At 53.6% G+C, this 21,672-nt stretch overlaps 1 protein-coding gene across 1 annotated transcript in view; it reads left to right on the top strand.

Annotated features, from left to right (window-relative positions):
• Positions 1-271: 271 nt before the first annotated feature.
• Positions 272-21,672, top strand: part of LOC138185964 (dynein regulatory complex subunit 7) — an 86,892-nt gene continuing 65,491 nt past the window's right edge. The window contains exon 1 of the mRNA XM_069125342.1: positions 272-1,151. Coding sequence (XP_068981443.1) covers positions 1,149-1,151 — 3 coding nt within the window. The 5' untranslated portion in view covers positions 272-1,148. The remainder of the gene's footprint in view (positions 1,152-21,672) is intronic.

Here is a 21,672-nt window from a genome sequence, read left to right as displayed (position 1 = left end):
TTTCTGCTTTCTCTCTCCCTCTCTAACTCACTCACTCACTCTCTCTCTCTCTCTCTCTCTGCGTTCACCCTCCGTCTCCTTCTCGTACTATTTATGTAAGTGGTGTCGCGCACCGCGCACACCAGCGCGTAAACGTCCACGCGCGACACTACTTACATAAATAGCCGTCTGCATGCATATATGCATATAGATGTGTAGCTATATATACACAAGCCATGCTCGAACACACCGAGAGCGAGATAGACGTGGGGAACAGAGTGGAACGAGGAGCTTCGCGCGACTGCTGTTCCCCTGATATCGTAGCCGTCGTCGCCGCAAACTCGCCGGACGGATGGACGATAATCGAGTCAACGGTGAAGGTTTTCGGAAGGGAAAGCGTTTTCGAGGGATCGTGCGAGAGAGAAGAGAGGAAAGTGAGCGAGCGTGACAGAGATAGGGTGAGAAAGAGGCCAGAGGCTGACCGAGGCGGCGGCGGCGGCAGCGGCGGCGACTGGGACTGGAGCGTGTGTATTTACCGTCTGATTTAGTTTCGCCCGTATGTATGTACTTTGCGGGGCAGGGGTGCGGAGAAGCGGCCGCGTTCGACGTTTATGCGCCGCCGAAGCCCAAGCTATTCCATTACAAGCGGAGAAAAGAGTTTATGAATGAAGAGGATGCGAAGGATAGTTTCCGGAAGCCGGCCAGCTCCGTGCAATAATCGTAGAACGGATCGGGTGCGCTTTGTTGCGTAAAAAGGCTGGCCAGCCGTGCGCCAAGCATATATGAATATCAGGCTCGAGCGAACGTGAGGAGGTTATCGGCGTGTTTTAATGCCTGGAAATTAGGCTTCGTGGAAAGATCGCGACTACGCGGGAGCGCGCATGCGCGTGCCTCTTTGATCCAGCGAATCGAAACGGAATGGAATCGGAACGGTCTTCGCGACTTTCTTCGCCATGCGATCAAACGTCAAACACCATGGTGTCACGTACTCGTATCTTTTTCCTCGCCTTTGACTTTTCGTATACGCATATGCACGTATATGGAACGTATCGCGAATGACGTAGTACTACGTTCGATAGATGGTGTCGAGTTTCGAGAAGACGTAAAGCTACGTCAACGGACTGGAACGGCAGATCGCAGTTACGGCGTCGTTTGGAAACGAGTTCGCGATGGTAAGTGGTACGTAATTCTACGTCGTAATGTCTGGGCTCGTGTTACCGCAAAAATGTACTATTACGTTGGCTAGTTTTTGCGCGCGTAACGATTACGAACGAGAGCACGTGGCGATACGTTGGATAGCTGGCGTCGAGTTTCAAATCTATAAACATGGCGCCACGTCGTTGATCGTCAATTTTCGTCAAGTAAAATTTGAACGATGTACGAACGAAGCACATACTGCTGTATGCACAGTTGGAACTCGAACCAATTACTTGGATCCAATGTAAATACCAGCTATTTATCTATTTTCCGCGTGCACGAATTGGAAAAAGAAATTCCGACGACTACGAATACGTAACGTCAAACTTCAAAAAAGGCGAACGTGGCGCCACTTCGTTCATTGTCAACTTTGCGGTACTAAAGCGCGCAGTGCTACGTCGTAATATTTCAACGTGTATCGCACGCGAAAGGTACTGTCACAACAAACTGTCCTTCGTTGAAATAAATCGGAGAAGTATCTTTTAACGGTTACAACACCGAAAACACGTGGTACTACGTTATAATATATGAACCCCCATAACGCGAGGAACACACTATACCTATATATTACGTTGACCATTCTTTCGCTTGTGTCAGGAATTCAATTCGAACCTAACTCGACGTACCCACGAAGATACGTAGCGTATACATACATTATACACACATTATCCTTGCTTTAAAGTTTAAAGCAACTATCGTTAGATGTTGATCGACGAGTAAGTACTTTGGATCGCGAGTGAACGAAACGAAACGTTAATAGAAAATTTGACGCGTAAAGTTTGGAATCGCGAGCAAAGAGTACAAAACGTAGAAACTTGAGGCAATACTGACGCGAAACGAACAGAATTAACAGCGTTCATTTTTATCGGGGTATCGCAGTTGCCGCGTGGCCCGGGGCCGAGCAGGTGGTTCGTGGCACGAGTTATTGCGGTAAACGATACGCGCTTCCTCGAAGGAATTAGCCATGACAATAGCTCGATTAAATTTCTTAACAATCTCTTGCCGTGTTTCGCTCATCTCGTTTAAGCTTACTTCTAAACTCTTCCATCGAATGTTTCACTTTCAAACAAGTTGAGAGATGGTCGTTCCGTAAAATACCGAATTTTGAAGGTTATGATCGAAAACAAACTTTCGATTCGTTGGTGGTCGATCGTTATTCCGGTTCACGGGACCGATATCGCGAATCGACTCCGAGTTTCCTCGACAACGAAGAGGAAGAAGAAGGAGAACGAACGAAGCGTTCTCAATTTCCGCGTATCGGCATCGATCGATATCTTTCGCTTTTCGCGATTCTCTGGTTTTCATTTACTCACCCGAGAGAGAGAGAGAGAGAGAAAGAGAGAGGGGAGAGAGAGAGAGAGCGAGAGACCCGGTGACTCGTGTGTTTTCGTGAAAATCTCCGGGGCTTTCCCATCGATTTTCGTCGGGACCCCGGAGCTACCTGGTCGCGGAGGAAATTGGAGGGCGGCGAGCGACGAATTAAAACGGAGGAGCAACGAACCGAACGAGCCGGAGCGCCCGATCCGTGCGACCCGTAACCGGGAAACTACGCGTACTCTCACCCCCCGTTTTTTCCACTCGTCAAAATAAACGAACCCTACAGGATCGCCTTTCGTGTTACACGCCGTACGTCTAACAGAACGTGTAAACTCGCGATGGTCGCTATATCGGTAGCGAGTTAAGGCATCTGTGGACATAACCTCTTATCTCGTGATTTTTCTAATGGCTAGTCGAACAAACACCGTGTTTGATACAACGTACAACGAAACGTAGCTCCTAGGGACGGAATGTCTTTCGCGTTTTTTCAGATCCTCTTCGGACAATGTCGGAATTCCGAGAAAATTCTGGTGCGTTCGCTTCGTCGAACGAAATGAATTCGAGCGGAGGAAAATTACAGCGCGCAGCGCGGTTCGCGTTAAAACCGGAAGTAAACCGAAGGAGGCGAAACTTTGCCGCGTTACTTTCCCTTACGTCGTATCGGTATTGGTACAGGGAAAATAGCGCTGCGAAAATAATATAAAAGATAGAAGCCTGGTAAAAATACTCGGTTACACGATACTTTAGCGGGCAAAATTCAGACATCTAATTTACATGCTAAATTCCATTATTATACGGTAAGACGCGCGATTGCTCGCGTCGAAGACAGGAGTCGGCGGCTAGTCAAGATCCGACGTTGAATTCTTTTTTCTCGAAACCGAGTGACCTTTACATTCCTAATCGTGACCACGCGAATTCTTGCTGCGTCCTTTCGGCGTACCTGCGGAGGACGGAGCGGCGTGTGGCCGCGCCATTTCCAGCGCGCATGCCTTCTGGCCATCTCCGTAATCTCGCTCTCTCCGTCTCTCCTTCTCTTACGCTCTCTATTCGTCGCGTTCGTGCCGGGTGTCCGTGTTCGTGTTCGTGTCCGTGTCGGTGTTGGCGTCCGTGAGAGAGGCTGCAGCAGCCTCTGACGGGAAGGGCACGATCGGAAAATTAACGACCCCTCGAGCGTTAACTCCCGACTCCGAGGTCGGTTCTCGGTCCGCTCGTTCGTTAAGTCCCTCCTCGAGTTCTCGCGACTCACGCCGCGTTTTCAGCTATCGCCGTCCTCTCCCCCCCGTCCCGCACCGCCTTCGTGTACCCTTCCTCCTGGTTGCTCTGCCCGCTACACACCCCTCTGTTCCCTCGGCTGCCCGTTTCAACGTCCCCGTTACCCCGCTGTCGTCTCTGTGTCGGGTTCCTCTTGGCGTTCTCCGCTTGCTGCCGCCGCCGCCACTGTCGTCGTGTTCTCTCTCTCTCTCTCAATCTCTATCTCTATCTCTATCTCTATCTATCCATCTACGTATCTGTCTCACTCGCGTCGTTCCTTTCCCCCTAACCATCGCTAACGGGTCTACCCCTCGAGCTACGAATCGGAGATTGGCGGAGAGACCGGTCGATTATCTATAATCGATAGGAACTACCGGTATATTGGTGTACGCGGTGCGTGGCGCGCCGTGGATGCCACGCAGAGCGACGCTTAAATACGCGGCTGCCGGACACCGCGAACCTCTCTCTGCTCGCCAACTATGCGGCATTCTTTCCGAGGGCGCAGGGATTAATTAGGGGAATGTGTATCGCAGGCATCGAGTAACCGCGCAAGATCGTAATTGACGCGCCCTTAGAACCACCGGTACATAGGGTAGTCACGGGCAAAAACCGATCGATGATTTTTACGCGATCGCGCGATAACGAGCAACCGCTTCGTAATCGTTTACCGCGTCAGAAATTTCGATTTCGTAGAAATTATCTCGCGGTTTCTTACGCGTGGCTGTCGTGGATCCGCGATCGACGTTGCACGCGCGCAGAGTCTGTTCCGGACGACACCACGAACCACGTCGCTGTTCGCTACGTAGCCTCTATCGCGTCGTGTCACATCGAGCGTCATTTTCCACGGAAATTTCCCACTCGCGTCCGATCTTTCTCTCTCTCTCTCTCTCTCCCCGTTCCGCTCAACGTCGCTCTCTTTCTCTCGCGCGCTGCTCGCGTATATCCGTCGGGGATTTCGCGAGTCTGCGGCGTTTATTAGTTTTTCGGAGCGGCGGCGTTGTTCGCGTCGCTCGACTAGTTCCTGGGAGCCAGGGATCGGTCTTAATGTCAGGATATGCCGGTGTGACGCAGTTGGCTGACGCGAATCCGCGAAAATAGATTACCTTTGTTTGTTTGCGCACGCACGCGATTTGGAATTTTTAAACAGAAGTCGACGAGACCGCTTAATCCTTTGCCTTATCGTTCGCTTGGCGATTCGGTAATCGTTTGTTTTTGTTATTTCGATCGCGAGATCGATTATGGATAGAGGGTGGGAATTCGAGGGTAGCCAAGGTGCGATCCGGGTTCGCGCGGAACACGACGTCGCCCGAAGGTATCGAGATCGTCCTCTGTACCGCACCCCGTGTGCAAACATAAAGGGACTGACGCACGAATGGTGGATCAACTTGCTCGTATTTTGTGCCACTTGATCGTTCGTTCGACAAACATCGACGAGACTCGTTCGCTTCCACTCCGCTTGTACAGCCGCTACGATCCTTATCCGAAAATCATGGAAAAACGCGACGACCGCGACGTGAAAAATTCTACTAATCGACCTGCGAGCGTCGTAGAAGCTACGGAACGCACGCTACGATAATTATCCGAACGACGTCCAGCCGTTTTCGGACGCGTACGACCTTAAGATTAATTTAGCGCTTAAAGATATTTATCCTTCCGTGGAAGAATCGAACGGTAGCTGGTGTATGGCGAAAAAGCGTCGTATCGCGCGCACGATTACGAACGTACCGCGTCGCAACGGTCCGTAACGGTGGCCGGTGGATCGCGCGACCGATGTATCTGTACGAAAAGAAACGTGGATATCGCGATTACAATTGCACGGATCGTTGCTCGCGCAACGTCTTTATCTCGTGCTGTGCTGCCGCTGATTCTGTAACGACACGCGTACGTATTATATAATTGAAAAGGTCTAAAATTAGACGACGAACGAGAGAGGACGGGGAGCGCAAGGGAAAAAGTACGACCGTAGAGAGACGGTTGGTAGGTGGTGACGATGGGTCCGCGCGCCGTTGGTTAAATATAACGTCTGTGGAGCGTACGACAGGTAGTTGCTCGGCAGCCTTGCGCGATATATCCGCGCATTCACCGGGAAAAAGGAACGACGATGATCGCAGACGCGCCGGCATTCGGCGTAACTTGAAAACGCGAGTGCTGCGAGTACGCACGGCGATCGGAGGAGGGCGAACGGCTAAGAGAATGCTGGCCACCGTCGATTACGTAACGCCAACCGGTGTCCTTCTCCGCTTGTATCGGGGTGCGTCCTTCCTCCGGCAGCCGTTCGATCGCCTCGCCGCGTCGCACTGTTGCTCTTCCTCTTCCTCCTCCTCCTCCTCCTCCTCTTCTTCCTCCTCTTCTTCCTCCTCTTCTTCCTCTGCTTCTTATTCTTCGCGCCTCCGTTAATCTCTGCGCCGTACCACACGCGTATTATTCCGACGATATCGTCGCGCGCAAAGTGCGTCGAAGCTCGTCGTTGTTCCAGGTTGAGCGTCGCGAGCTTTCTCGTCCGCTTCCTTCTGTACGAAAGCTACGACGTAGCTTTAAGGATAAGGATTCGTTTTCGGGGCTTGAGAGTTTCTTTCGGCTTCTTCGCGAATCTTCCTAAAATTACTCTTACGATGGTAACGCGAGACTCGGCCCACGATCGGGCCAAACCGTCTCCGAATCCCAGCTGGAAAGACGTGCTTCCATCGCGCTGGTCTAATGCCGCGATTTTAAGCAAATTTTCTCGTCTGCGCGACTTTGCGACCAAGAAGGAGCAGAAGCGGAGTGAGAAAGAAAGAAGAGAGGACGAGGAGAGGTAGAAGGAGAATCAGCGGCGTTAAGAGGAGAAATCCTTTTTTCTTCTTCTTCTTCTTCTTTTTTCGTGATTACGTTTCCGGCGTTGAAGACGGTGTTCAAGACGGTGTTCATCGACCTTAAAACCGGGCAACCTAACCCCTCGGTCGAGGCTCGACGTCGCAGGATTTCCAGGTTGTCTAAAAGGGAAGCGCGCTCGCCGAGCGGAAATACGGTCTCCTCTGGCGCGGCAGGGCCAAGAACGTCGAAGGGAAGAAATTCGCGCGGTGCTCGGCCGAAACGAGGCGGTAGCAGGTGCGGCCGTTAAGTCGACGACCAAGAAAACGGCTAGATAGAGAGGAAGGCAGAACCGTGGGGCTGTTTTCTCGGAAGGATCGAACGGAACCGACCGTAAGAGAAGAGAAAAGGAAAGGAAAATAGGGGAGGAGGGTGGAAGTCGAACGAGGGACGAGACGAGTTCTCCTATGGCGTGGCCGGTCGAGTCGTCCGTTTGCCGCTATCTACCGACTCTCCGGACCCTTTTCCATCCTTCCAACGATATTTCGTTAGCGAAATTTTACAAACCACGAGTTGCCGGTTGCCCGATCGTTCGCTTTCCGACGAATTACGCTCGGTTCGACGCGTCTATTTCCCTGTGCGGAAGCGAAGAATTCGTCGAAGATTTGCGATTGAAACGTAGACTTTCGTTGGTCCGAACGGCGGTGGAAAGAATCGCGTCGCGTCGTTTATCTCGCCGAGCAGCCACGTTCCCCGTTCTACGAATCTAATCGACTCGCGGGTTTATATAGAAAAACGCTAAAAGAGCGTCCGGAGAAAAGAATCGTCGATATCGATCTGGCTTTGCGAGGCAAGATCGATGGAGGAGAGCGTGGCCCTAAAGGCGAGCAGGTACGTCGTTGCCCGTTTCTCTCGCGTGAAATTTAAAGGCGGTCGTCGTCTCTCCTCTCTCGACCGTGGCGTTCGCGAGAAGGGACTGGGCCCTCGATCGATCCGTGCCCGCATAGTCGCGACCGTGTAGAGGCGGTTGTTTGTCGGCTGGACGGCCACCGTTGCCCGACATCCGCGTCGACCTCGCCTACCGTCCCTTTGGACAAACTTTTTTTTTTTTTTTTTCTGGATTTTCCCTGTAATCTCGAATAATTAGCGACGAGAACCCCGTAAAGGAACGCTATGGGTTTACCGGGGTCGATGGAAGAAGTTGTCGCGGATAGGACAAAGAGGTAGAAAGGTCGGATCGGTAGGTCGTCGAACAAAGCGGTCCGCTGTACGCAGCTACCTGGCCATTGAAATGGCAGAACGCGTAAAAATTTCACTTTTCCTTCTTTCTTGTCGCCGTTCGTAGCCACTGTTCGTAGCAGCTAATAATTTGATTTATTACCAAACTCAGGTATCCAGCGCCTTTCCTCCAGCAACACCCCGTCCGTTTCCGCTTTCACGGTCGCGCAATTTACTCGTTGAAACGTTGCTTTTCGTTCGGCGAAACGTTCGCTCGTCGTCCGACGTCTCGAACGCGTTTAACGGTTGCCACTTAACCGCGAGCAAACATTCGACGACGGGGACACGTTCTTTCGTCGCGTCCCGTCGCCGTTGGATCGAGAAACGACAAATCGCGCGAGTATGCGTATAACTCGATTACAGCCGCGTTAATTTCGAAAGGTCGACCGATCGTCGCCGATATCGACCGCTATATATATCCTGCAACGACCGCACTGGCCAAACGTTTATCGCCAATGATCCGCCCGATTCGATCTTTCCGTCCACCGAGCGCGCCCCCTGCCTCGCGAATTAAATCGAAATTTCACGTTCTCGGGGGTAGTCGCGTCCCCCTTGCGTACTACTCTCTTAGACTTGACGCGTAAACTCTTTCTAATCGCGTTCGCCAATCACATTCTACGGACGAGGGTTTCCTAGCGAGTCGTTCGGTCCATACGCAGGGGCCCGTGCCGCTTTTATTCCCGCGCCGATAACGCGCTAGTTCGACGCTTAACGCGTAACGACGCGAGATTAATTGGAATCGCAGGACGGAAGTCGAAGTCTCTGGATCTTCGAGATGAAATTTCGAGTTCGAAGTGGATCGCGCTCGGTCCTTTTCATCTTCCGCTATCCGCTGGATGGTGACCAGTCGAGTCGAAGCTTCGTCGGCGAATAGCGACGATGGGGCAAATTTTATCGAGAGCATCTAGGTGTTTGTAGCGGTCGAGGGCAGAAGGAACGTGGAGTTAACTGGCGCGTGCAACGGTCGAAGAGAAAAAAATCAAAGCAGCCAAAAACGCGGCGAAAGACGAAATCGAAACGAGTTCCCCCCCTCTATATCCAACGCGGAAGCGGAAACGTAGCGAACGAACGTAGTCCGACTGCCCCACTCTGCCGCGCGCGGAATCTTTTTTACCTCGAAGTGTACGATCCGAGCCAACGTTCGGCTGCCGATTCGGCCACGATACCGTGACGCTTCGCTAAACAGCGTAAATAATCCTGCGGCAAAAATGATGCCGAGTAATTAAGGCGGGTCGGTCGGTTTGGAGGGATGGCGAAGAGAAAGAGGAGAACGGCGTGGCGACCGAACGCAGGTATAAAGCGCGGCAAACAAGACGAGTGGCCTCGTACGCGATTCCACGGTCGAGCCCCGTTTAATACCGGCCGAGGGGAGCGTGGCTGGCAAAGTGAGAGAAAGAACGCTCGGAAGAGAGCCCGGCTGAATACGCCACGCCGTTTTTTCACCGGAATACACGTCCTACGTTCTACGCACAGCTGGCCGCGGCTGTACGCTCTGGACCAAAGCGAAAGAGAAATCCTGGTGGAAATCTTTGCAGAAACGGTGCAAAGAGAGAGAGAGAAGGTGTTGGAAGGTGTAAGAACGCGACGAAGGATGGGACGTTGCGCGTGTTTCCATCTGTTCGATCGTAAGAGAGAACGACGATAATCGATTACCATTTGTCGCCTTAATTTGAGACTCGGCAACGAACAGGTTAAAACTTCGCATTCAGCCGGTACGCATTTTGATACGGCACGCGTTCCACCACGTTCCTTCACGGGCACTAGCTCAATCTCGTTATTTCTCTGCAGCAAAATTTCGGATATACGGTGAAACGAAAAAGGCAAAAGGAAAAAGGAACGCGTCATCGAGCGTTATTGTTTATTGGCCAAGGGCGGTAGTACGTTTTACGGAAATGTGCGAAATTTTCGCTCGACGAAAGGTTATGGTATTACGTCGCAAAGGTACATCCTTAATTCGCGAAGAAGAACGGTACGACGTTATCCAGCGTCGTTTTTACTCGCGAAAAAAGCAATACGCGACACCGTATGTGGCCGAGTACATTTTCTTACGTGGCGAGAAGTCGCGATACGACTGCTCCTCGACTTCGACGAGCAGCGTCTTCGACCGGTGAACTAGAACCGTAGCGTTACATGGTCGAGCTATATGGTACGTGATTGGGCGATGATTACGTAATTTCCAACTGACCGAAGTAAACGCCGCTACCTTCATCGGCGAAACAAAGTATCGCAATAGCGTTACTACGCCTATACTGTACCGTGGCACTGTATCGAGTACCGTACAACCAAGCATCGTTTCTTATTCCTGGCGATGCAGCATCGTGTCGTTAAGTCGTATAACAGTCGAACGTTGCTTTCAGAATCGTCGAAGAATCGATCGTTATCCTCGTGGTTGGTGGGGGCTGAAACGCGAAGGCGCGCGACGGCTATCCGCGAATTAAAGAGACCTGGTCGCAGCGGAAAAATCCACGAAGGCCGCCGCGCTTAATCGAATCGTAGCCGACTAACAGGAAGAAAGCTGGTGCGTGGCAGATAAAGTTCGCGGCGAGGCGAGGCAGGCGCGACCGCGCGTATCGTTCGTCCGGCGACAGAGCGCCGCTGCCGGGATATACGCATCGAGAACATCCCCTCCCGGGTTCGGGTCGCGATACCACGACAACCGGCGACAACACCGACCGAGGGAGGAGGGCGGTGAGCGCGGTCTCGCGAGACGAGGCGCGAGGAATGTATCTAGATAAAAGGCAGAGCGCGAGTTTATCTCGGCGGGCGCCTCGCGCTTAGCCGCGCTCTCTTCTACGCGTCTACAGGGTGAGACTAAACCAACGAAAGCCAAGATCGAGTCTGTGCGACCAGTTGGTTCGAGTCGCGTTCCTTCGGTCGCTCGACGATTTATCGAAATCGAGACAGGATATCGAAGAATCGCCGTTCGATGCGCGATAGATTGGAATATGGGAGGAAAATGCAAACGTATCGCCGCTAATGCGACCCGTATCGACGAATGACAATTTTCAGATCGTACGTTTTACGCGTATCGATTAAGATACAGATTTTAATCTCGCGTTAATACGGTTTTGGAAGAAGGTGTGCAGTTTGAATAGAGAAAGCGAAAGACGGAAACGATGTTACGGTAATGTCGCAAGAGTGATTAATTACTTTCGGAGAACACGATAACGAAAAGTTTGTTACGTAATTATGGAAAAGACATCGATGTTGGCGTTGTAAAAATCACGTGAGATTCATCCCTCGGTTACACAGATGTATCGATACGGACGGCTGGTGTGTACGTAAGCGCGTAGACGGCGATTCGTGATACTTAACGAAAGAAAAACAAAGATAACGGCCGAGCCTATATACCAATAAAACGTACACAACTCGCCACACGTGCGATATCGTTGCGCTTGGTTCGTCAGGTACGGACCATCGCAGCTACATATACCGATGTACTACGCGTCATAAAATTCTTCTACCCTCTCTGCTACCCATTTTCCGACGGTCTAAACCCAGAACCGTGTTACTTTCATCCCACACTGTATGTCTACGCTACAGCCGACCGTACGTATACACGTAGGATGGCGAGTGGAAATGTTAGCGCGCGAGCGATCGCGTCGATTCTCGGCAGCAGCCGCTGGCTCCGTGTGTGCACGCGATACCCGCGCGTCCAACACACAAAGAGACAGCTGGGCGAAGAGCAGGAGGGCGGGCGAGGGGGGTGGTTAGGGCGACGAGGGGCAGAGAGAGCAGCGGCAGCCGTGGAAAGAGAAAAAACAGAGAAGGAAAGAGAGGAGGAGGCATCGAAACGTCGTCGTCTGCCGCGCGAGTACCGTTACGAGACCGGGGACGACGGGCTCTCTTCTCGTGTATACGCGGCACAATGGGCCGAAGGAGCCGGCACCGAAGTCTTCTTAATTTTCTCCTTGGCGCGGCCAGTCGCGGCGCGGCGCAGCGCGGTGCGACGCGAGACGACTACAGGCCGAGCGGCGCGGCACGACGCGACGGCCGGACCGAGCCGAGCGGAATGAGGGAATGCCGGCAAAAGTCGACGGAGCGAGATGGAAACGGCGATAGGACGCGTGCAACGGAGATAGAGCGAGAGATTGGGACGGTTGGTGACGCGGTGAAGAGCGGTAGAGAGCGTGAGAAAGAGAGAGGAGAGAAAGAGGAGCGACGCCTCTGTCGTCCCGGTCGGCGACGGGCATCGAGGCGGGCTTTAATTAGCACGGGATTTCGGCGAACGACGGACGGCCAGCGTTGGAGCCTCGTCGCGTACGAAGTCGGACGAACGAGTCTCGAGGTTTTCCGTGGTAGAACGCGGTGCGCGCACCACGGACGGATAGAGAGCGAGCGAGAAAAAGTGGCCGCGGTCGAGCGAGACGGACGATCGAGGACGTCTCGGGCCTGACAGAGAGAGGGTCGTCGGGCCGTGATGGACGCAGATAGAGAGTCAGGGCACCGTGAAGAGCACCGCCGTGAGTCGGTGCCGGTGCCGTCGCCGCCGCCGCCGCCGCCGCCGCTGCCGCCGCCGCCACCGCGTGTTCCGAAGAGGCGAGGGCAATAGGAACGGAGACGAATGGACGGACGCGAGTCGACGGGCGAGACGAGGATGGAAATAGGAACGGCTAGAAGAAAAAAGTGGAAAAAAGGGAAGAGAGGAGAGAAAGAAAAAAGTGGTGGAGAAGGAGAAGGATGGGGTAAAACAAAGAGGGAAGGTCGATGGCTAGGGAGAAAAGGGCGAACGCGCGCCAAGGGTGTGGGAGCTAGAGGTGGTTGTCGGATAGCAGGACGAGGGCGGAAGGAGGGTGCAGAGGTGGTCGAGTCGGGCGTGAGCGATGAGGGGGCGGCAGAACACAGCGGCGCTCGAGGGCGAGCGAAGGGCGGCGCGGCTGAGTCGGGTCGCGAGCGAAGGGACGCGCGCGCGGCCGGCTAAATAACGGCCTGCCCTATCCTCCTTCTCCTCCCACTCGCCTCCCCCTGGTCGAACCCCCGTTCTCCTCTTCCATCGCCACCCCATCCCCCCTCTCACCCGCCTGGCCGCGCCACTGCCGCGCCACACCGCGCCACACCGCGCCACACCGCGCCACACCGCGCCACACCGCGCCAACCCTCACCCCAACCACGAGAGAGCCTCGTCGTCCACCCTCTTCTTCGACTTCCCTCCCCCTTCGACACCCCTGTCGGCCTCCCCCTAGTTAGACTCCCTCGATCTACGCTCTACCTCGCACCTCGGTGACGAGAGAGGGTCGGTGAGGATGTCGGGGGATAGATACGCTAGATCGGTACATCGAGGGGCACGTCGCACAAGGGGAGGCAGGCAACGTTCTAGACCTCTTGCCATCGTGTTTGCAGGCTTACGTACGCGTTACGTCGTCCTAAGCAGGACCTCCCTCTCCTTTCGTTTGCCCTCCGCATCCCCGGTTTCTCTCGCTTTGGTCTCTGGCAAAGGTGGAACGCGTATTTCCTGGCGATCGTCCTCGTGCGCGTATCTACGTAGCACGCACATACGTATTTTAAGTATTATACGCGTACATATACACGATATATGTATCACGTTAATCAAATATACGCAAATTATTAACGTACACGCGTATCGCGTTCTACGTTCTACCAAGCGTGCCCGAACGTTTCTTCTCCCTTCTCTCTCTTGACCCCGCTGGCCGTCGTCTTTTCTACCCGCCGCCCCCCCCCACCCGCCCTCCTTCCCGACAGGCTGGTTATTAAACGAGAAAACGAGACCGCGGTTGCGAGAGAGACCTTCGTGGCTAGCGGTGTGCGCGGTTGCCTCGCGGGTCCTCCGTTCGCGGATTCTCTGGCACCGTTCGATATACCAGAGGTTATTTAGACCCCGGCGGGCTTAACGGCGCGCAACGCCCGTTTGCGAGGTAAGATTGCGAGACGGAGCGGACGCGAACCGAGCTCGAGCCACCGTGATCTCATCGCCCCTTTTTTAACCCACGCTCGCTTTCGCGCTCCCCAATTTTTAGCCTCGCGATCACGTTCGCGTGTAGAGAACGGCGAGCCAGGCCAGCAGACTCGACCCAGGCCAGACTAGACCGTGGAACGATCGCGTTTTATCGAACACACGAACTCTAGTCTCGTTCTCGTTCTCCTTCCCGTTCTCCTTCTCGATCTCCTTCTCGATCTCCTTCTCGTTCTCGCGATTCCCATTGGACGCGAGCTACCTTCACCGACGCGAATACCCGTGGAACGCTGCAAGTTGAAAACGGAGCGCGCCGGCAATTAGCGATTATCGGCTGCACCGCGATAACGCCGGGAACGCCGTATCTACGGATAGGTTCCTCCGCTGGACGCGTCCTATCTCACGCGTATTTTTCGCGAAATCGTTTCTCAAACCGTGAACCGTCGAACACTTGAAAAATCCATTCCGAAGCAAGCGACGGAAGTAAAACGAAAGAGAGAAAAGAAGAAAATAAAAGAAACGAAAAGACGAGCCGCGAACAACGCTATAAATATAGCGTTACGCCGTTGGTTTATCTGCGTCAACAAGCGCTAACGCCACCGTGTTTTCAGGCTTACGTGCACGATATACGCGTTTATACGTGGGCGCGCATTTCCCTTCCCTCTTATCCGTCGTATCGCGCGCTCCAGTCCCTTCCCGTTCCCTCCAGCTCCCTCCCGGCTTTTCGCCCGGAGTCGAACATCTCGGTTATTAAAGCGGAACGCGAGCGTGTTCTGCGAAGGCCGTCTCGACCAAACGACGCGATATCCAACGATCCACCGTGCGAACCGCGATGAGCAATTCCAAAGTTTCGGCACGCGGTGACGGCGACGCGGCGGCGTGGCATCGCGACCGATTTTTTTCAAAACGATATCGACAGCGTTACACGTACGCGTTATTCATGAGCGAACTTTCTCCTCCGGCGCGTCGAACTAACGCGTGGAATCGTGACCTTGCCAGACCTTCTACCAGCTCCTTGCCGCGCGTTCGACGTACAGTCGCGTAGCGGTTGACATTGAATCGTGGCGCGAAATGTTCGCGATATAATACGGCGCGCACGTGGGGAGGAAGCTTGTGTGTACAATGAAGCACGCCAGTGAAAACGCCGGTATAACAAACGAGGCTTGCACACGTTTGTGTGCGCTGAGCCGGCGGGTTTCAGTTTCTACATTCGTACATGTCTTCCTCCTACCGACTCCGACTCTCTGCCTTTTCCTCTTTCTCCGTTTCGCCTTCCCGCTCTCTTTCCCTTTCCCGGTTTCGTACACGCGTACGCGTATATGTATATGTATATGTATATGTATATATGTATAGGAATACGTGTACACGGTCCCATATAGCAACTCTCTGTATGTATATACATAACTAGATATAACTCGGTCTTGAGTTCTCGAGGTGTTTCTGTTTTACCTACCGCCGACTCGTAAACGCAGTTTAAGCGACTTCCAGGCGGCAGTCAGCGCCGCTCTCACATTACGGAAGCGAAGTTTTCAAGTTCCGCGACACTGACCCAGTTTATTCTCTTTCCCTCCTCCCTGCCCTGCTTCCTCTTTCTCTCTCGCTGCCTCGCGCGTTCTCTCTCCCATTCTACCCCACCACTTTCCTCCTTCCTCTCCTAATACTTCCAGTCTGCCGGTAGTTACAGTTTCCCGCAGGTAGCTGTACCACGTCTGTGAATAGCGAATACACGGGCCCTCAACGAGCGCTCTCGCTCTCGTCCTCGTCTTCGCTCGAGAGCTTGGATTTCCTTTGCGGCGACCGATCGTCGCCCGTCCAACACAACCGGATGCGCTCCTCGTTCCTTCCATCTTTTCCTTTCGACGCGTGCCACTCGTTCCGCGCTAAAAAGCCGTCGCTATATTCCTCTTGCGCGCCTTCTCCGCGCCGTACTTCTTCTGCCCCCGAGTTACAGTCACGCCATAAATACATACCTGCACCGATCGAACGGAGATCGGTTCGCTTATCGAGATGCGCGACAATTAAACAGCGCCGACGTGGAAACGATAACGTCTGTTGGAAATGAAAGGAACAAGGGAGAGAAAGAAAAAGGTATTAACGGGTTACGAGGGAACGTTAACGCGATTTACGTAATCGAGTCGTTATTCTTAGTCGGACGGTCGCGATAAACGTTCGGCGGCGCTGTTCGCAAGCAGGACTTAATTTGTACCCGCTAGTACTATTGACCCTAATACCGACATTAACGGCTGAGTAACATCGCGCGGCCAAAAGACCGTTCACGTCCCCTCTCTACCACCCATCGTTGTCGTGTTTTCTTCGTTTTCAGAATACGCGCCGGCCTCGTTTCCGAAATACGTACACCAGACGCGTAGCATCGATGCGAGGATGCCATCGGCGTTCACCGACGACGGCACGGCCATGGCGGTGGCGATGGCGGTGGCGGTGGCGGTGGCGGTGACGGTGGCGGTGGCGGTGACGGTGGCGGTGGCGGTGGCGGTGGCGGTGGCGATGACGGTGACGGTGACGGTGGCAACGTGCCGTGCCGTGCCATGCCGTGCAGTGCCGTTTCCAGCCGATCGCAACGAAAGCCATAAAAGCCGTTGCCAAATCGTCGTCGCTCGACCGTCCGCGATCTCCTCGATTCCCCTTCGTCGTCTCGTCACGTTCTCGCCTCTTTCTCTCTCTCTCTCTCTCTCCCGCGCTAGCGTTTCCTTCTGCCTCCGATACTCTGGCCGGTCGCGCTCTATCCGTCTTTCTTTCTCTTCCGCTAGTTCGTGCTCTCCGTCAGGCTTTAGTGGTTCGGTCTGCGTCGCTCTCATCCGCTTCATTGTCCGCGCCTATATCCCCTTCGGCACGTCTCACCTTTTTCGATCGTCGTCGGAACGCGAGGGGCCTCGCTTCGCGATTGGAAAGCGCCGCCCCACCCTATTCTGCCCTTCTCTCTCTTTCTTTCTCGCTCCTTCGCTCTTGCTCCCTTTAACTCGATTGCCCGTGAGTCTCGCGATCTCCGTCCCGCTTCTAGCCGTTTCGCCGTTCGTTCTTTTTTTTTTTCTCTCTCCTTTTTTCCCTCTGTCTCGCACGCTCTCCGTCCATACTCCGTACGTACCCCGTGGCGAGACGATTCGATACCGTGGCGTGGTATCGGCGGCGGTGGCGGCGGCTGCGACGGTGGCCTGCTGTACCAGGGAGAAAAAATGCCTCCTGCTCGTCTCTCCATTCGAGAGAAAGAGTAACAGGCTCCCGTGAGACGCGCAGGAATAAGCGTAAAAGAAGGTACGAGGGGCGGCGGAGGCGAGGCGAGGAGGACGCGTATACGCGGCGGCACGAACAGGCGACTGGCACATGTACCCGTGGGTAGGGCCCTGCTGCCAACCCGACCGACAGACTGGCCAGCCAACCAACCAGCCATCAGCCATCCTGTCATAGACAGGATGTGAGGGTCCGCGAGTTCGGGCCGCGTCGCGTCGCGTTTCGCCGTCACCGCCACCGACACTACGAGACCGTCCTCATCGTTGTCGTTGCGTTGCGTTGCGTTGTCGTCATCGTGGTCGTCGTTGTCATCCTTGTTGTCTCGTGGTCGTCCTCTTTCCTGCCGTTGCTACCGCTGCTGCGCTAGACTTCGCCGTCATCGTCCTAGTCTTTGTCGTTACGTACGTTCGCCGCGTACATGCCACTGTTTCTCTCTCTCTCTCTCTCTCTCTCTCTCTCTCTCTCTCTCGCCTTCTTTTTTTTTCTTTTTTCCAATCGCGGATATATTCGACGTCTGGGCAACGTCTCCTTCCTTCTACGTGCGTGTAATAACGCGATGCGATCATGTGCGCGCGTGACGAGTGGGAATTTAAAGAGGAGCCGGTTCATCGGAGAGACGAACAGAGTCGCCTGGCTCTAAACACCACTTTGACGTTTAAAATGTCGTGGATTACCGGGTCGCGCAGCGAAACGTTAATTTCCACATGTCGATCGGCTCGTACCTAGTAATCGATCTTGTAAAAACTGGTTTAAATCGAATTCATCCACGTCCACGTCCAACGTCCTCGCTCGTCGTCAGTGTCGTTATGCTCGACCGCTTGCACGCCTTTTTCTTCCCCTCTTTTTTCGCTCGCGTGCTTTCTTGTCTCAGTCTCCGTCTCCGTCTCCATCTCTGTCTCTCTTCCCTCTCGTCTCATCGCCCGTTACGTTTTCTCCGTCTGCGCGTCGCATACGCGCGAGCAAGCAGAAGCACGCGTGCAAGATGCGCGCAAGTGGCGCGGTCCGAGACACTCTGGAGAATTTAAAAAGGGGGCCGGTTTTGCGCGACCGGCCATCCTAAAGAAATCTGCGACTTGTCCCTCCGTGCAGCTCGTGAACCATAGCCGAAGCAACGGCCTTACGTGGCTGGAAATGACGTATCCCTCGAACAATACCGTGAAAGATTGCCAAAAGGGGAAACGAAGGGCAAACGATGCCCAGCGTCCGTGTGAAAAGCATCGACGTCGAAATCGATTTGTTTGATGCATCGCGCAGCCAGTCTTTACGACGCGGATGTTGTACGTCGAATCGCCGACGCTGAACAAGCTGATATCGTTATCGATGTCTCGATACTGTATCTCCTTGTCCACGGTAACGTTCCTCTCTTTATCCCAGATACAGGTGTTCCTCGTTGATACACGAACGGAAAACCGCGAACGTTTCGCGACGGAAACGCTGCCACCGATCTATCGATGCAGAAACGCGAGCGGTACAAAGTGCGGTTCGACTTCATATACGTAGAATCCATTGTTATATACATATATGTACAAGCAGCGGGACAATACTGTTAACCCACATGTAAACGTTTCGATGATATTCGCGTGGCGGCCAATTCGAAGCGCCTTTGCGCGTAAACTCTCCAATTACGTATATATATATATATATATATATATATATATACGTACACATACATACATACATATATATATATATATATATACATACATATATATATAACCATGATGTAGCGCGGGCTCGCTTTTACCATCAATAACCTCTCGCCGCTAATAAGGATGTCCATCGTCTGGCAATCGTGGACGCGTACCGCATGGAAGCATAGATTCGAAGCGCATAGCGAGCGCGAGTTCCAAGCATAGCACGGAAACGCTGACGGTCCGTGCGGTGCCGTTTCACAGCTACGGTATACACGCGAGAGACGAGCGAGGGAGAGCGAAGGAGAGCGAGTAAGAGAGCGAGTAAGAGAGAGGGAGGGTCGGACTCCGGGCACCCGGACCGTGGTGCTCGTAAATTCTCGAAAGGAACGGTCCGTAGCAGCGGCTCTCTGTTACCTTACCGCTCTTCCCGCGGTAATATTACTCGGCTTATATTGCCAGACCTCGGTCGTGGGAAAAAGAGGGACCGGTTGGTAGAAGCGAGACGAAGAGAAGGACCGGTGTATACGTAAGCAGGGCGCATCCGTGCCTCGCCACCGCGGCTGGCTGGCTCGTTCGTCCGCTCGTCCGCTTGCTCGCTCGCTCACTCGCTGGCTCGCTCGTTCGCCGTTCTGCCGTTGCCTCGGCTTCGCGTGTACGTGCGAGGAGAAGCGAACCCCGAGGGATCGACGGGCAGGCCCAGGTACATACACCTATATATCCGTATGTGTACACGAACATATTCGCCAATGTGTATTAGGATATGTGCTAGTATGTACGGTGCGTTTTCTGTAGGTACATGTATTTCTACGTATGTATTGGTGTATGTGCATACACGGGATCTCTCGTGAAGCGACTGCGGCGATAACGTACACCACTAAAGCGGTCGTGGCGCGACGCGACGTTGCCGCGTAGTTGTGTGTTGGCCACCGCACGGAGGGCCTCTGTTCGCGTTATATACCCGTATCCCCTTTGTGCGAACTTTGGTTCGCGCACGCACGCACGCACGCACAGCACGCGGCGTTAGGGGAAACGAGAACGTCCAGAAAGGATATAGGGAAAAGGGGAAAAAAAGGAAGGATGAGAACGAAGAGAAGAGAAGAGAAGAGTGTAGAGAAGATAGGAGAGAAAGAAAGGAAAGAGACGCGACACGAACGCGAACGAGAACGAGCGAGCGAGCGAGCGAGCGACGACGCCCTATGGCACATCGTGACGAGAGCAGCTGGTCGCCACTGCGTGCGACACTTCCACCTCTCGTACTTTCCTCGCGGGACCCGCATGCCACGGCGATCGACAATCGTGTGGCCCGAGGCCCGAGGGGCCCGTAAAAGCTACATCGCGTCGCTCTCACGCACGCGCACCGAAGACTAACCTTCGTTGATTGTCAAGCCAACTTTCCTATGTAGCTACATACATAGACCCCGTCCACGTTTATATATATATATATATATATATATACAATGCGTATATATATATATATATCGGTACGAGTGTGGCTCGCGATGTTTTCCTTTGCCTCGCACGCTCCGGATATGTCGCTCGCGGCCAGCTCGTTCGCGTCCGAACGACGTTCGACCGCGCTCGATGCTCGTCCTATCGCGGCCAGACGACGCGACGAGAATCTACGTTCTCCGAACGAAGCTGCCCGGTTTGACCGGATACACCCGGTTCTCCCGATCTCGCCGACAATTTCTTTGTTACGTTCGCTACTTCTGTCTTCCTTCCTCTCAACGTGTTTTCCCTTTTTTTCTATCGTCTCTCGTTATCGCGTCCGCTTGGCCGACTTCCGATAAGATTTTTCGTCTTATCTGCCTTGTGATCCTCTCGGACCACACTATGCGACGTGCCTGAACAAATTTTCGCGGCACGAATCGTCGTTAGCCTTAACTATATATGTATACATATGTATATACGTGGTTATCTCGCGATGATATTGCGACGCACCCGCTACGCGTGGAGATACGAATCGCGGGAGACATTTACGTCCGATCGTCGTTCCTCCCTGTACCCTTACCGATATCCAGGTAACCGGCGCGACATATGTAAGTATACATATATACATACGTATATGCGTAGGTATAAATAAAACCGGAGGAGAAGTCGGGCTCGCGGGTTTTTCATTTGCAATTGATAGACCTTGGCGCAGGATATATCGACGCGCAGGCTGCTCTTGCCACGTCACCTCCACAAAGAACCGCGTTTACCACGCGGAGTTTCGCCGACAAACGCATGGTCGTGTGCCACTGTGTGCGCGCATCTCGCGCACACGCACCGACACGCACGCACACGGACTTGGCTGTCGCTCGAACGTAACCGTCATCGGTCGCGGCACGCAGTGACTAAGCGGCACAAAAAATCTCGCGTATTACGGACTGCTCACTTAGAGACAGGGGATATTTGCGATTATTGCAGGGGGAGAACTCCGACGAGGTGTTCGACAGCGTTGGGAAAAAACATATTTGTCAATAATACCGATTCTCGTGTCCGGACACCTCCTGTTTCTTTCCTTTTATCCTTCAGATAAAAAAAGATCGACGACATTCGTGGAATTTCTTTGGGTCGAACGTTCGTCGAACGCGGATCGGTAGCGTGTTCGTTTCCACGAACGTATACGTACACCCGTGTATACGTGTATACGTCTCGAAACTCGACCAAGCTCGTGACGTTTCGTAACACGTCCGAAGACGCGTGAAACTTGGTCCGCGTAAATGTCAGAAGTAAGAGATTTCGCATCGATTATGCGTTCGACGAAAGGAAGACGGTGCGCGGCTTGGCTAGAGATTCGCGTGGAAGAATTCGCTTGGCTTGGCGAAGCGGAGCTGTATCGGTCAGCGACTGCGCGCGGTCGCGTGCTGCCACGGTTGTGTGCGTATACACGGCTACTATTAATCTCACGCGGTGATACGTCATTCCGAAGCACCGCCTAACCGACTCTTATCGAATTCGAGCCACCCAGTGCTCATTATACATTCGAGAGGCCGGCGGAACGCATCGGTGTACGGGAGGCGTCGCCGCGGCCGATGATAAATAGGGACATGGCCGACCAACTTTTTCAACGACGATACGACCAAG

Source organism: Bombus flavifrons, chromosome 13 (genome assembly GCF_040668555.2).
Source record: "Bombus flavifrons isolate JBK064 chromosome 13, iyBomFlav1_principal, whole genome shotgun sequence".
Classification (NCBI taxonomy): domain Eukaryota; kingdom Metazoa; phylum Arthropoda; class Insecta; order Hymenoptera; family Apidae; genus Bombus; species Bombus flavifrons.
This window is presented reverse-complemented; position numbering and strand designations above follow the sequence as displayed.